Raw genomic sequence first — 16565 nt, forward strand, 5'->3', positions numbered from 1 at the left:
AGGAAGAGAATTTAATTCTCTGGTCCTGCAGTAGAGTTGCTCATCTGCTAAATATACTGCATATGTAAAATACTGCATTCAGAGTGTTTCAGGTGCAACAGTAAAATGTTGGGAAAGCATCTTCCTTCCAGTGGTTAAATGTAGATTTTTTTCAAAATTTAAGTAAGTCTGAATCCTAAATCTTGAATTAGGAAAAGAGGCAGTTTTTAAATAATAAATCTGGAATCATCAGATATGCCGCAAATGAAACAATTTTTTAAAATCTGAAATGGGAAGCATACATGACAACAACTGCAGTAAGCCTGGCTTTTTTCACTTTAACTTTTAAGATGGCACTTCCAGTTTCATATATCACGTGTCAGTGTGTTTGCTGGCATGTTCTCAGCTCTTTAAGCAAAATGATTGATGCTGTTCATATAGGAAGTGCTGACAGTTGAACTTGGATATATTTTTACTTCAGAAATTCTACATTTCTGTTTAACTGGCTTGGCAGAAGTCAAAAGCATTTTTTGCATGTGTGTTAATTTCTCACAGGAGCTGAAGAAACAAACCAATGAAATGTATATCAATAAGCAGTAGTATTGTTTAAAGACAAAGATAGAGGAGGAAGGATTTATAAATAGTTGCTTATTGTATTAATGTATGTAGTTGGAGAAGTAAAAAAGCTGTGACATACACAGGCATTCTTCAGACTGAAGGGTATTCACATGTGAATGCAAGTTTGGCTTTTACACCTAGAACTTTTGTCTGTTTTTAAATTTACATATATTGGTAGAATAAGTTGTCACCTCTTGCTCTCTAACCTTGACCTGAATATGCAAGGACATGTATAGAGGCACATTTAAAGGATTCTGATACTCTGTTCTTGAATTCAATAGTCAAAATATAAAGCATTTCCATTTCAAATGGGATGTATATTTTAAAATTTAAATGTACTTAAGTGAACTGCATGGCTATCAGTTCATGTCTGTTTTAAAAAGAGAATCTTTTGCTGATTTACTCACATTAAAGAAAGTTACTGACTGCCCCCAGAATAAGAGTCTCAGTAAAAAAATCTCGATTTTGCTTTTCTGTGTTAATGATATGTAACTTGATTAGTTCTGAGTCTTCTCAAAGTGCTGTCCTTAATATGCAGCTGTCAGTTGATTTCTGGATCATGTTTTTTCTTTTGAAGGTGGATTGGGTTTTAAACATCGGAGAGCAAGCATTGGATATATGCGTTGTCTCATTTAATCAGGGAATTTCTTCTATTTTTGTGCTTGGTGAGAGAAACTTCTTCTGTCTTAAGGATAATGGGCAAATACGATTCATGAAAAAGCTTGATTACAGCCCGAGCTGCTTCATTCCTTATTGTTCAGGTTTGTAAAAGGAAACTTCAACTTAACTTTAGCTTGGTTACTTTTACAGCTGCAAGTGGGTGTTGCTGTTGTTTTTTCTTGTTTGTTCCTTCTTTTCCCCACTGAATAAATACATTTTTCTGAACAAGAAAGTTGGATGGGTCTTTGACTTGTCTTGTCTAGTGGAAGGTGACCCTGCCCTTGGCAGTTATGTTAGATATTAGGAAGAAATTCTTTACTGTATGGGTGGTGAGGCACTGGAACAGGTTGCCCAGGGAAGTTGTGGATGTCCCATCCCTGACAGTGTTCCAGGCCAGGCTGGATGGGCCTCTGAGCATCCTGGTCTAGTGGGAGGTGTCCCTGCCCAGGGCAAGGGGGGGGATGTGACTACATGGTCTTTAAGGTCCATTCCAAGCCATTCTGTGGTTCTGTGATTTGTAGAAAGTATGTGGAATTGGAGCTCTCTCTTTGAATGGGGCAAGTTTATTTTCAAATGTTACTTAGTGTAAAGTGTGTCATGGTTTTTAGAACCTGAATATTTTCTCATTACCAAGTTGAAGTACTTGTCTAGTGTCCAGGCTACCAAAGCAACAAACATGGAAGAATGGGAAATTCTGGAAGAATAAACTAGTGTTTGAGGACCTTCTGTTTGAGGATCTTCTGATATTTACAGATAGTGTCAAAAATTTATCAGGTAGTTTTTGAAACATTAAAACAGAGTGAGTATTGAGAGCCTGTAATTCTAACCAAGTTGTTTCCATGTAACATAATAAAAGTAAGTTTTATTCTATTTTTTTAACTGTCTTATTTTGAACTTAAATATCATTTTAGTCTTTATAAATTTGATCTTGGAAATCTTAATATTTTATCCTTTCTGAACTAAATTTTACTATAAATAAACCATATAAATGCATATGCATTTAGTTAGTATTCACAAGTTAATGAATGAATGAAGAATGTAAGTAGAAGATGTTTAACCAATGTGTATTTTGTCATACCTATCCTGGCATGCCAACACAGCCATTATGAATCTTTGTCATGTCTCAAATTATGAAATATGGCTGGCCAGATCCTTAGAAAGTTGTGGAATATGCAATTGAGAATGGTATCCATAAGTAATCACATATGCCCTTGCTTATTGTCAATGTAACTTTCATAACTTTTAACACTTTAATTATACTAAATTAATTTCTAAAAAGTAATGGCTTAAAAAGAAAAAATAATGTAATTATATAAGCCTCAAAGCAAAGCACTGGCTTTTGAAGTCTTTCATCCTAAAATTGTTTTTATATCTTTTTAACAGTGCAAGAAGGAACAATAAACACTTTAATTGGAAACCACAGTAAAATGTTGAATGTTTATCAAGATGTTACACTGAAATGGGCCACTCAACTTCCCGACATTCCTGTATCCGTAAAAGTAGCGAATTTTCAGTAAGTAACTTGTTTTAAGTCTACTTTTTTCAGATTAATCTCCAGTTGTGAAATTTGCTTCTGGATCCTAACAAGCAGTTCTGAGGTATGTAACAAATAAGATGACTTGTGAAAAGCATTTTTAATTTGTTTTGTGAAATGTTCATTTTGTTAATGGGTGTGTGGTTAATTCTACAGCAGTACTAGAATTGCTTTACTGTGCTTTAGGTTTTCTGTTTTTGTTGACTGAAGATAGAACCTGGAGTATCACAGCTCCAGTGCAGTAGCTTGTTTTTTAAAGGAATGAAAAGTGAGGCTGTGCAATCTGGTAAGATCCTTTCTTGAGACAGGAAAAGAAGGAATCTCACTGAAAATCTGTTCTTCATTAAGCATTTAAGAGCATATGCCTTCCAGAGATGATTTTTTGGAACAGATTATTAAACTCCAGAGTTAAACTGTAGAAATTAGGAACTGCTTAAATTGCTGAGGACTACCCTCCATCAGACCAAAACTTTTTGTAAGCAAACACGTAAGACAGGTCAGGGACAAACTGGTTGGGTGGGGATTGAGTGGGATGAAGTTAAGATGTTGGTATCTCGTGCTGTGAGTGTCACTGAAATAAGCAAACCACAGAAAGCTCTGCCCAGTGTTTTTGCAATCCAGTTTATGCCTGTTGTGTGTGCCCTCGGAGCCTGGGTGGGTGCTGGTTGCCCTGTGACCACAGGGGGTGCAGCAGGACAGTCCTTGACAGGGAGGTTACTCCTGATCCCCAGCAGGGTTGTGGCTGCTGTCCCAGCACACTCTGGGCTGAGAAACACTTGATAAGTTGTACATTTCACCTCCTAACAGATCTGACTAACAATCATTACTGACTTGTGCAGAGTAATCTGAGGGAAGTTTGTTTTGTGTTTGTTACTAATGGTTACCTAGTGTTTTTAAAAATTCTTTATTTTTTTTAAGACTCTCTGGAGAGACTTGGGCTGGCTTTCATCCAACAGGTCTTACAAGTGAAATTATAATGAACAGTCTCAGTGGGCCACTTGGTGAAATCCAGAAGTTAATTATGCAGGATATGACAGTGCAGCTTTTGAAGTTTGGAAAGAATATTTGTGCTAGAAAAAAATTGAAAAAAACATTGATTTTTACAACAGCAGATTGTACTAACATTTGTATATACATTTATTTGTTTGAAAACTCATTATGTCTAACCATCTGCTTCAATAATGCCTCTAAGAAAGAAGTTTATGCAGATTCTGCCTGTTCCTGATAACTTTAACACTTGGCAGTTTGATCTTAGGGAGAAATTTGAAAGCCTGAAATCTGTCCCAGCTCAATTTGCTAGTTAGATTCAGAATTCCCACTGGCCTTCTAATGCCAGGGTGTGGTTTGGGGTTGTGTTCTTTAGTGGGTAAAGAGACAGCAACCTGATCACACAAACCTCTTTATACAGGTATTGATGAGTGAGGGAACATCTGTGTGCCTCTACCCAATGGCCTGAAAGGCAGGGAGAGGTTTCTGAGCTCTGCTTCTGTGTGTTGGAAAATATGTGATGTGCTTGTGCTTCCTTCTGGCATTAAAGATGAGCTAAACAGCAAAAACTGTACTAAAGCTTATAGACATAGTAATTTGGCTTAAACAGATCATATGTGTTTGTTTGTGGGGTTTTTTTTAATGATTTGAAATGGAATTCTTTGTGAGTCAATGTGATAATGCTTTTCTAGTACTCCATTCAAGAGACACCTTGGTCTTGGTTGGGGCCTCTGGGCACTGCTGTAACATAAATAAGTACTTTAATAAGCATAGAGTTGTTAATCCTACACTGCTGAGAGATTGAAGTGCCTTAAATATGATGTATGTCTATGAATTACTTTCTCCACTTTTATTGCAATAATGCTTACAAAGTAAGTGAAGCATTCTGAAAGTAGTTGTCTCTACAGACCATACACGTTCATCTGTATTTTCTCCGTGGCATAATGTCTGTTACTTCTAATGTATGACTCTGGCTTGCTGGATAGCATTATTGGAGGCTATTTTATGTAAATCCTTTGGGGCAGAAGCAGTGACTGCCTCACAAAAGCAGTCATATGCATTATCCTATAATCTTGGTAGTTCTAAGATCAACTGGCAGGTGCTTTACAGAATTCCAGCTAAGCAACTTGTGCTTCTAGTGTGTGCCCCTCCTTATTCTTTATGAATTGATTTTCCCTCTAAAATAATGTGAAATGCAGTATTTCCCTATTGTAATACCAGTATGTAAATAAAGATAATAATATACTACAACATTTGGGATTAAATTCCAGTATAAACTGCTTAATTTCCACCACTTTTTCAGAAACATACAAGGAAAAATAAAGGCAAAGATAAGTGATTACTTATAACATTTTTAGTAAGGTGCCTCTGAACTCTAAAAGTTACGTATTTTTAAGCTGTTGAACTACACATTTTTGCCTTCTGTTACAACCTGAATGTTCTCTGTCAGGAAACTGAAAATTTCCTATAAAAACTTGTGATCAGAAACTTGAAATACAGGAAAAAATTTGAGTGTTTATCTTATGGGTTTTACCTTAATATCTCTTTAACTATTCCCTGAACTGGAAGTTCAGTTCCAATGATTGTTGCAGAATTTTGTCCCTTATTTTGTTGGAAGTTTTTATTCTGGTTCTGTTAATGTGTATTAGTTACTGTTTCTGACATTCTTTTTATGCCGAGGGGACTTCTACGGGCTTAACACTGCCTGAATTGCTTCAGAAGTATAACCACTTACACTGACAATTTCAATCAATTTAAACTGCTTAGGTGTCTATCTCAGCAAAAGTTTTTCTTCCCATGGATAAGCCTTCTTAAACAGTTGTATTTTTGTGTGCCCTGCCATGTTATGCTTCAAGTTTATGGCTGTGAAAAAGCTTTCTCACTGAAACTGAAACACCTAAAGAAAGTGGTTTAGGTGTTCTGCCTGGGCTGATTAAGAAAACCCCCAAAACTCCTCCGATATACACAAACAATCCCCCCAAATCCTTTTTAGAGTGGTTTGAAGAAAAACAGTCTGTATGCTACAGTTGGAACACCTGCAATCGGGGCAGTTACACAAAGGAATCACAAGAATTTCTACTCGGTGTTGAAATGGTAACTGTGAGCAGCACCATTTGCTTGGTATCCATCATAATTACATAAATATCTTCTTAACATTGACTTCAAAGTCCATTCCTTTCTTTCTTGCCTTCCACTTTCCATTTTTCTGTTCCATCAAAGACCTCTTTTCTAAGAACTTCTTTGTACCTCCACATCTCCTTTGTAAAGGAAGTTTCATGAGCAGTATCTCTTACGCTTATAGATTATAAATTCTATGAATTTGTCACCGATGCTTCTTGAGATGTGATAGATTTCTCTCTTTCTCTCCTCATCTACCACTCCCTCCCATCCTCATAATTCAGGTAATTGTGTGGGAAGCAAACTCAGAGGATTCACTAGTCTCCATTTTACTGCTTGCTTTTGTTTGTACACAAGTCTCCAAGTTACATCTGATAAGCCTGTAAATGCTAAAAGGTAGCATGACTTTTTTTCTTGTAAGGGGAAATGGACTGCATGTGTCCTCAAATAGCTCTTCTTTTCAAGTCAGTGTTTCATGATGTCTCTAATCTTAGTTTTTTGTGCTTTTGTTTGTCCACCAAGAAATTAAGGTGTTTTCTATATGGCAAAAAATGTTGGAAGCAGGCACAGTTCTAACAGGAAGCCAACCTCAGGGTTTAGGGGATGTGTTGTGGGAAAGATACTTCTTCTCTCTCTGTTCTACTGGGGACTCTTACTACTTTAGGCACCAGTTTATCAGTGACCTTAATGTTTAAATGGAAGATATTTCCCCTTCAGCTACATTGGAATTTGATTAGTAATACCCAAAAGAAAAACTTCAGGGCCACCTGTAGTGCTTGTCTGTAGGTATTTGGATGCTTCACAAATGTGTTGCTTCTTGTTTTTTGGAGCTACATCTGTGAGTTATTTAGAATATAGTAACCAGTTTTGTTCTGTAAGCATTTATTTATACCACTATATCTGTGAGCAGGACTATTCTTCATGGAAGAAAGATTCTTGAGGCAAATAACCCACAAAGTGATGCATGTGCCTTGTAAAATGTGAAGTTACTTTTATTACAAGGAGTTGACAGGTATGGACAAGTTGCTGAAAGTAGCTAAAATATTTGCTTTCACTTTCATTTATTTGGCAGGTAAATATCATTTTACTTGGTAATGGAAGAGCATATTCTCTGAACAGGAAATATAAGGAAGTCTGGAAAAGTTTTTTTGCACAGAAGTAATTTATTACCTTTAAAGAATAAGAATTTCTGAGTTTCTTAAAATATTAAATTACCAGGACTCAACTTTTTAGCTTGAGTTAAGCTAGTAAATAGATTTTCATTATTTGAGAAGGAGAAAAAATATTTCCTTATTTAAACAAAAGTAAGTGTTGAAAATCCAGGAAATAAAGTAGACTTTATATGTTCAAGATGACAAGCACAGCTACTTGGTAAGCTTTACCCACACTTCAACTCCTCATGAACTTTGAGTCTGCTGAGGTTTACACTGAGGAATTATTCCATAAATATATCACAGGGCTCCACGTCTTCAGCACTGATTCTGTTTTGCACAGTTTGCTATCAAAAAGCAATTTCTTTCTCTGAATTGCTAGCACTAAAACTAACTATGGTATTTGAAATGTACTGAGGTAATGTTAATGTTTTTTTGTTGCTTCTCCAAGGATGATCCACTGCAGTCTTGGCTATCGGGGCCATGACTGAACTCCTGACACTGGTGTATGAACCACCAGCCCATCATAACTGGGTCATATATTTATCAGCCAGCAATTAAAAACAGCTACACGTTCATGTTTTGACAGGGATTTATTGATGAATAAAATAATAACTTTATTATTTAGACGCCCCTTTTTTCTCTTGCATTTTTCTAATAAAAGCATGCATAACATGCGCAACAGATGAGCAGTGTAAAAAGATATATACAGTGCTGTTCAGTTATCTAGTAACAGTAATGTAGTATTTCCAGCCTTTTTTGCTCAAAGGTAGCGATTTCTTGCTACCTTTTTTGTTTTGCTGTATACTACTACAGTGTTGTAGCATCAAGTCTTTATAACCAGAGTTGACCACTTAAAGATACTTGCTGATCAAAGTGGGAAGACTTTTTGCCTTGACAATCGATGTGCCACCTTTGAACTGTCAGTGTTACTGTTGGCCTTTGCTATTTGAGGACCATATGAACAACAATGAATGCAGGCAGCCAAATTCCCCATGCTTTAACTCTGGGTTTAAAAGAATTTGTGAGGATGGGTTGGGTGCTTTTTATGACTTAGTAGCTTAGAGTGTGTTACAGGACTCTGTGTTCACTCTCTCCCCATTAGTCTGCAGCCTGACTGCAGGGCTGAGAAGTATTGCTCTGCTTCTTGGAAAAGTAGAGATTGTCTCTGCACCATCTCCAGTGCACTTGAAGCATAAGCCAAGTTGCATGTGCTGTTGCACTCCAGGATTGCCACTCAGTCTCCATTTTGAAGGGGAACACACTGCTGAAAGAAACATTCACTGTGTTTATTGCATTTAAAACCAATCACATCTTTACCCCAACACCAAACAGTAAAGAATTTTACTGTTACTGGAGTGAATGGAGAGAATCACTTTCTTGCCTTTTTGAAAAATGTTTAATAATCCCCTTGGATTTTCTGATTTATTAGTATTTCATGGTATTAGAATGATTGGTAAGAAATGTGTGGAGTTTATACTAACTGGTCTAAAAAGGTGTGCAGTCCCTGCAGAGTGTTGTTCACTGGTGTCATAGAGCCAAGACCTGTGTGTAAGAGCTTAAGCCTGACATAGTTAACCTGCTTGTAACTTCATGGCACTTTATCTGAATAAATTTATTTATACAGTCTCTGATTCAGCAACTTGTGTCCATAATGAAGAGACCATAAGCTAGGGTTTAGTCTTTGCTTTGACACAGATTAATTCCCAATTTTGAACTCCTATGTAGTCCAGTAGACTGATCAGTTTAATTCACATGAGGTGTGTGAATCAAAAGGTTGGAGTTCAGAATTCTGGTGTATAGCTGTTGTTTAAAATGTGCTTTATGAAGTCTTAGCTTCCAATATTTTTTAAAGAAAATTAAAATTTGTGATCTGTTTGTGAGAAAATATTAGCTTGGTCCAAATATGAACTTGAAATTAAAACTTGATTTCTGGCAGAGAATCATAGTGTGTTGGGTGGTTAGATGAACATTGTTTGTGTAGCTGGGCTTTCCAAACAGTAGAAAGGCAACAGGAACTGAATTTAACTAGAAAACATATGAAGAAATATTGTAGTTGAATTAAGTATATAACGTGTAAAAATGCAATCACATGTAGGGTAGTAGTGGGTGAAGTCAAAATAAACCCCCTCTCATTGAATTTTTTAACTATCCAGATGCTTGAAAATACTTTGTTCTTCATTCCAGCCCATCTGTTCTTCCTTGTTATAACTGACATCACCGCAGCTACCACAACTGTTAAAGAATCACCATATAAAAATGGGAAAACTTACATATAAAACCAGCAAAACTTAACACTTATTACATACTTTTATGGAAAGAAAACTGCAGGAATCAAACTTTATAGTTTGTTGAAAGATTTTCCCTTTCTGTGTAGTAGCACTGTAATAGAAGCAATGCCAGTTATGACGCACAGTGTGAACTGCTCAGTTATATATACATGTATATGTATAACTTTTTATTTGAGTGTTCTGTAAGAATGTTGCCTGATCTGAGACGTTAAATGCAGAGAATTCTAGAATCCTTCTACTTAAACATAATTGCTTTTTAAAGAAATGTTTTTAAGAAAAAAAGTTGCATCCATTTTTCATTGCAAATTTGCCCCTGGATTGTCAAAAGATGGCAGTGCAAAATACTGCCCTTTTTAAAGGTCTTTTGAAGAGAGAAATTTAATGTGTGTGGCTTAGCCACAAAACATGAATGTGATTGTATTTCTTTTACCTTAGTAGGATTCTGATCCTGCAAAAGACATAGATATGTCATATACTGTGTCCAGCATCTGCTGTGATTCATGCCTGGGCTTTCCAGCAAGCCAACTTCCAACGATATTTACTGTATGATATTAAGGGCATGCTTAGTACTGCCAGTTCCCATAATTTTATTGCATGTCACTTATTTGCTTTTTCAAAAACACCACTTATTGCAGTCATACAGTTTTGTAAAGGTTTCAACTTACTTTAGAATAACACTTAAAATATTCCTACCTTCGTAGTTCTAGAGTAAGCTTTGAAAATGGAAATTTTCAGGAACAAGAAGGTAACTCGTCCTCTAGTATTTAAAACAAGATCTTTGCTTTTAAACAAATAGCATGGGATTTATGGCTAACCTGCAGTTCCTCTGTGGTGGCTCACGTTGTGACAGAGTAGAATTTAACTGTATCAGCTTCTGAACTTGCAGTCTTGGAGCTGGTTACTGAGTAGTAGGCTGGAGTTTATCACTGTATTGTGGCACTTGCTCTGCCTATGGAAGTGCTGGACATCTTGTTTCAAGAACAGTTTTACAGAGTCTCAGGCTGTTGATGAAAAACGTTTTTTCATACAAGGACCAGCATGGAGGACATTTATGTTAAGCTATGGAGCTGAAAGTCATCTAGCAGTGCAAGGTGCTAGAGATGCTTTGAAAAAGCAGCTTTGCTCTTTACAAGACAGAGTGAGGGGATAATGATAAGTATTGCTAAAATGAATAGGGTACTTACTTTTTCCTTACTGAAATGCTGGTGAATTTTCAGGTTTGTGAGGAGAAAGAGATGTAAACTAATTTGACTTAAGTATTTTAAAAATTATGTACCTCTTCAAACCTCTCAGAATAAATCTGTAGTAAAGTCACATCCTGGTTATTCCTGTTAACATCTTTGTAATCTGTGTGTAACCTAAGTTTCCTTGTGTACTGTCTAATACTATCTTGTATAAAGCCAACAGTTAGGAATACTAATCTTTTATCTAAAATGGTAAACTTACTAGAGCGTTAACAGTAGAGCACCTCACCTCCCTTTATGTTGGAAGCAGAGATGCTTGGGGGCCTCTCCAGCCTGCCTGGAGTCACATGGACTCTACCCACTGTCTTATTGTGAAGTGTGAGAAGAGGAGGTTTAGATGAAGGATGCACTTTCTGTGCCCTCCATATATTATATTTGCAATGCCATGACTGTTGGGATAGTCTTTGGAAGCTGCCAGTGACGGAGCTTGGCCTGGCAATAGACTTTTAGACTTCAGGTGAAGGAGGTGCAAATGCAGAATATGCTTTAAGACTGAAGAAAGCGTGGAGATGTTTTATGTGTGTCACAATCCTAATTTATTTCTTATTGCTAATGCTGGTACTGTCACAAATGAAATCAAAATGTAATTTCTCGTGTTTCTTATTATTTGGGGCTCTAACATAGAGGCTACACTCTTATCTAAAGTAATGATACTTTCTTGTCTGTCCTCACATTCACTTTTAATTCAGATAATGCCACTAAATGTCTTATATATGGAATGGTGATAATAAGAAATGCAATGTGGAACTTACAAACTTTTCCTTGAACATGTTATACCTCAGTGTGCTTTAGTTTTTGCTTAAAGCAAGATCATATATTTCTGGAGGGCCTGTGTTATCACTCTGAATATTCTGTTTTTATTCTACTGTAACACGTACTAATTTTAATTTAATGCTTCATTTTGTATAGGTGGAGATTTTACTTTTTAAATTAAACCTTCACTGCTCTTGAAATAGTTTTGATTTTATATTGAAAACAACAAAAAGCCAGGTTTGTTAATCCTTCAGACAGAAGTTCATTTTACATGTAACTTGCAGCGTGAGCTTAAATTGCATATCTATCCTGCCTGTACCTGGTGTTCGCTGCCTGGAGGAGCCAGGTTATGTTGTGCAGAGGTGTCTGTCCTACTTAATGCACTGTTAAATCCTAACTCGTTTGAACTGTCCAGATGTTGAACTAACCCTGTTGGGCTGCCCGGCAGGTGGCAGTGCTGGTCTGCCAGAGGAGACACAAACTTTCTGAGTAGTGTTAGTTTTTAACTTGACAGTAAAAGTAAAAACAATTAATTTTCTCTTTTTCTTTTTCATTTTAAATTTTGTGTTTTGTGTCGTTGGATGGAAGGTGCTCCTTTTTATTTGGTCTGTGGCTGTCATTCAGCCTTTAAGGCAAAGAATCTCTTTCAATCTGGTTCTACACAAGGAGAACTACCCAAGCTAAAGACTTGTCTGATTTTGCCCTGCAACGAGGTGCTGACTAGTTTGGTGTTTTGCTGTGTGGTGTCACGATGTAAAGTTGCTAGTGAGGATATTCTCACTCCCAAGCAGTGAGTGAAACTTCTTCAGGCATTTAATATGGTAACACTGTCCAAATTCAGGTTTACTCAGTTCTGAGTCTCCGCATTTCAGAGTTAAAAAGAGTGGATAAATATTGACTATTTATTCTGCTCATATATTCTGTTTTTTAAAATGATTTTTCACTGGCTATCAAGATGAAATTGTTTCCTTTCTTTCTCCTTCTTATGTACCTTTTTTTTTAAACTAGATTTTTGTCTAGTATTTTGTTAAGATCAGCAATCCTAAGGTATCACATGAATAGGAAAGATGAAGAATGCTCTTCTGTAAAGCAGCAGCACAAATTATTTACCATTTAATGATACTCAGTATAATTACCTATTGTTAAACATTTATATTTGAACACTACATGTTATGTTTTCATGCCTTCTGCACAGTTTGCAAAGCATGTTAAATACATAATATAAATAGACTTTTTGAGATCAATTAGACTGTTTGCATGTGTAGTAGCAGAATGGGGAAGGCTTACATATGAAGCTTTACTTAAGATATTTTTGCTGAGGAAGGCACTTCCGAGGAGCCTGAGGGTGCTCCACAGGTACACAGAACCAATTACAAATCAGCAGTAGTTGGCATTGAGTCAAAATGGCTGTAATTTGAATATTCAGCTGTGGGTGTACTTTAGATTTTTGGTCTGTGTTTAGTATGAGCAAGACGGGCCTTTTGGTTCATGTTAGAAAATTCTTATAATTTATTACTCCTAGTCTGATCTTCCTTCAGCATTTTATCAAATGTTTCACACATTTACAGCTTAAAATGACATTGAAATGGAACTTAGAACAACTTGGGTTTTCAAAAGCACTAAAGTAAAAAGTGCTATTAAGAGATGCTCTTGCATATAATTGCATTGAAGGTTGATAAATTGAGCAGAAAAATGGATTCAAAATACTTGAGCACGATGAGGGAATTTGTTTCCTAGTTTAGTAGTTTTGAAATAATACATTATTGATAAGGAACAGAAAGTAGGATTGCAAAGAATCTGCTTTTCTAAAATGGTTGGGATGAGTAATATCAATTAGGAGTACTTCTGAAATTGAAGTTTCATGAGCTATTATAAATATAAATAATTAAAGCTTTAAATAGTGTCAATAACCAGACTTTATCCTAAGAATTGTCTATTTCAGTCATTCAGGTAGGGCTCAGAATTACAGATTCCAAGTCAATTGTTTGAGCCATCAGTTTGGCATCATATAACTGGAAGCATGCAAAGCATTGTAATTTCTTCAAGAATTATGTTGTGAGCAATTTGTTTAGTAAGAGAAGACCTACAAAAAACATATGCAATTATTATTATCCTGAATCCAATGAAAGTAGTTTTACAAATTATTGCCATATGTTTGCAGGAGTTGCTTTGTATTGTGAAGTTATTTTAGAGATCAGAATAATTTGTTGTATACTTTTGAATCCCTTACTATTAAAGTGTCCCCTTAGATTTGCCTTTACTCTGACTGTTGTATGATACATAGTAAAAGAAAAGTTTACAATAAAATAAATTTAATAAGTAATTGAAACTCTAGATTGTGTGCAAAATGGGCCAAATGAAGTAATGGTATTTGCAGGGATGTTGTGTGAGTGCAGTAGCTGTGGGGAAACTACTATAAAGCTGCTAAAGGTGCTTCTCCTCCTGCTGCCTTTAACCACTGTTATAAAAGATTGAGAAAATAAAGGAATTTTGAATGGCTGACAAACATTCCAACAGAGAAATTAATATAGTCTATAAAAACGTGTTATAACGGGTTACAATATTGTTTCTATTGGTGTACAAATTCATGGATGGCTTTTAACTCAGAGAGAATACTGGAAAAGGCTTTTGAATATCTCTGTGTGTTTCATGTGGAACAATCTTCTTGGGACCCAGCAGAAGAGTAACTGAAGAAAAGGAGAAGTGTAATTTGTAATACTGCTTTCTTACACTGATGCTTTTGTCTTTGAGATAGTGCAGACCTCAGGGATGTCATGTTGCTTTCTGTAATGCTGACATAAATTCAGGAGTTAAGGAAAGCATAATTTATACAGGGAGATCACCTCACTGATTTAAGTTGATCTCATTTGATAGACTGATTAGCTGCAGATGACTGCCAGCTTAGAGGTACATAGGAAGGCCTGTATTTACAAATCACTTTTGAATGTCTTAAACTTTAGTAGTATATCATCCAAGATTTATTGCTAACAGTATAACTATATTTCTTCATGCCCTTTTGATTTACACTCAGAAGTTCTTATGGATCTTTCCTTATTAGATTAACAAATGCAAAACCTCAAGAAAGAAATTTTAAGATAGTCCAAATCCATTTTTGGTAAATTTTAGTAATTGTCTGGTTTTCAGATGTCAGTTTTCTTTCTCCAGTTGTGGAACAGACTCATGATGCTGTTTCTCTTGTTGTCCATTAAGAAAAAATAAAACAAGGTAATTACTTTCTGTAATTTATTGGCAAAGTGCGTAGCAGTGTGTTTGTGAGTGTGACAGCATCAGCCTCAACACTACCCAATGACTTTGCCATATTGGTCATGGGTGCAGCAAAGCTCCTTGCAACCATGTGGCAGGCAGTAACACAGTCCTATACATTTGGTGTTACTTGCATACCTTAGCAAGAGTGTTGTGGTTCAAGTATTCACAGTAGTCTGTCTCCTAGCATTGTTCATCCACAGAACTCGGGGTTAGCCCAATGTATTTGTTGCATGTGCCATCAGTGTTCTGTAAATGTAGCACAGATGTGTGTTCTGCAGAGCTCTGGGGACGTAGGAAATCTTGAATGAGCTGTTCTGTGTGTGATTTCAGCAGCAGACCCAGTCCTGAGCAAAGACACCAGCTATAGCTGACAACAAATATTCAAGCAACCAGAGAAACCAGGATTCATGTTCAGTTCCAGTTCCTCTTGAGAGTTTACAATTTGTCAGAAGCCGCTTTGGGGTGCAAGCCCAGAGCTTACAGGTTGCAAATAGGCCATGGCTACTAACACAAGTAGTGGGTATGAAAGTTGAAAATCAGTGCTAAGTCTTCTACTTTCTTTTTTAAAGTGTTTGCTGGGGGACTCTTGGCTTCCTATTACACTTTTTATAAGGAACACTAACACACATTAAGATTGCAACAGTAGCTGGAATCTTCTCTGTGGCAATAAGTAGCCCCAAAAGAGAGGATTGTTTCTGACTAAGATGAGCTTATATAGTAGATAAGGGGAACAGAACCCTTTTATGTGCTTTCTGTTCCAGATTTGCATATTTTCTGCAGAGGGCCAGCTGTGGATACCTGTTGCCCAAAAATAGCAGTTTCCATACATAGGTCAACAAGGAGGTTTATTTCTTTCTGTAGAAAGAGAAAGCTCAACTTTATTTACGGCAACTACTTGTTTTTGTAGTGCCCTTCACTGCTTTGTACATAATGTCATTGTGCACGGTTCAGATGACTTCAGGTGCAGCAGAGATTTTCCATGTTATTTGGTTGCAGCTGTGAAACCACCACCAGGATTGTAGCCTTGGTGTGCTATAAACAGTCATTTTGGATGGTCCAACTGGACCATCAGTTATCAAAATTCATCTGTCACACCCGTTTGCCTTCAGAATTACTATTACCATGGAAAGTTTTGGAATGAGGTTTCCTATCCGGGTGTTGTGGAGCCAGGCTACAAGACAGCATAGGAAACCAGAGAGAATTCTATTTCTTTTATACGGCTGTCTGGCTTTTATTGTATATTTATTTGTACTGGAGGAGGCACTTGAAAGGTATCAGTTAAAAGAATTTTTGTTAGTTCTGTATGAACATATATAAATGCAATATATGCAATATTCTTACAGATGTTTAATTAATAGGATAGGCTTTCTTATCCAAATCACTTTTTTATATCTAGGAATTAAATTTGATCTATCTTTTCTTTATATTGCAATTGTATCTGAGGCAGAGGCAGTATCTGCTATAAGATATTCTAAGTATGGAATAAGAGAGAATTACTGGAATGACTGTGTTACTTTGTGACTGTGAAAATGAATATGGGCTTTTAATTTAATTATGAGTAAGCACTTTGAAAAATAAAGTGAAGTTAGCTTTCTCTTAACTTTTGCTTTTAACATGTGCACTAGTTGTTCTTTACTGTTCAGTTTCTCTTCTGTTTAGGAAGAACCTTCCACTGAAGCAAAATGTTGGCAGGACTCCCTATTGTCTCATAGTTTGTTAAATACTTTCCTAAACCTTGGATTTGCACTGTACAGATCAGATAAACAAAATGAGTGAGCTTTCTGTAGGAGCACTGAAGTTCTGTTCCCCTGGGAGAAAAGACTATGGTGTAGCTAATAAAACACTCATTTGTATCGATTCAGAGGAGTGTAAGGAGAATGGGATCCATGTGGTTTCCCTTCTGAAAGACAGGGAACAGCCAGCTGGGGTTTGAAGCAGCACAGGAGCTGCTGTAGCAGCCAGG

At 36.4% G+C, this 16565-nt stretch overlaps 1 protein-coding gene across 2 annotated transcripts in view; it reads left to right on the forward strand.

Annotated features, from left to right (window-relative positions):
- BBS9 (Bardet-Biedl syndrome 9) overlaps positions 1-16565 on the forward strand; it is a 272490-nt gene that overhangs the window by 31670 nt on the left and 224255 nt on the right. For both annotated transcript variants that reach the window (XM_071561393.1, XM_071561394.1), the window contains exons 8-9: positions 1175-1358; positions 2641-2770. In XM_071561393.1, the coding sequence (XP_071417494.1) occupies positions 1175-1358; positions 2641-2770 (314 nt within the window). The remainder of the gene's footprint in view (positions 1-1174; positions 1359-2640; positions 2771-16565) is intronic.

The sequence above is a fragment of the Pithys albifrons genome, chromosome 7 (genome assembly GCF_047495875.1).
Source record: "Pithys albifrons albifrons isolate INPA30051 chromosome 7, PitAlb_v1, whole genome shotgun sequence".
Classification (NCBI taxonomy): domain Eukaryota; kingdom Metazoa; phylum Chordata; class Aves; order Passeriformes; family Thamnophilidae; genus Pithys; species Pithys albifrons.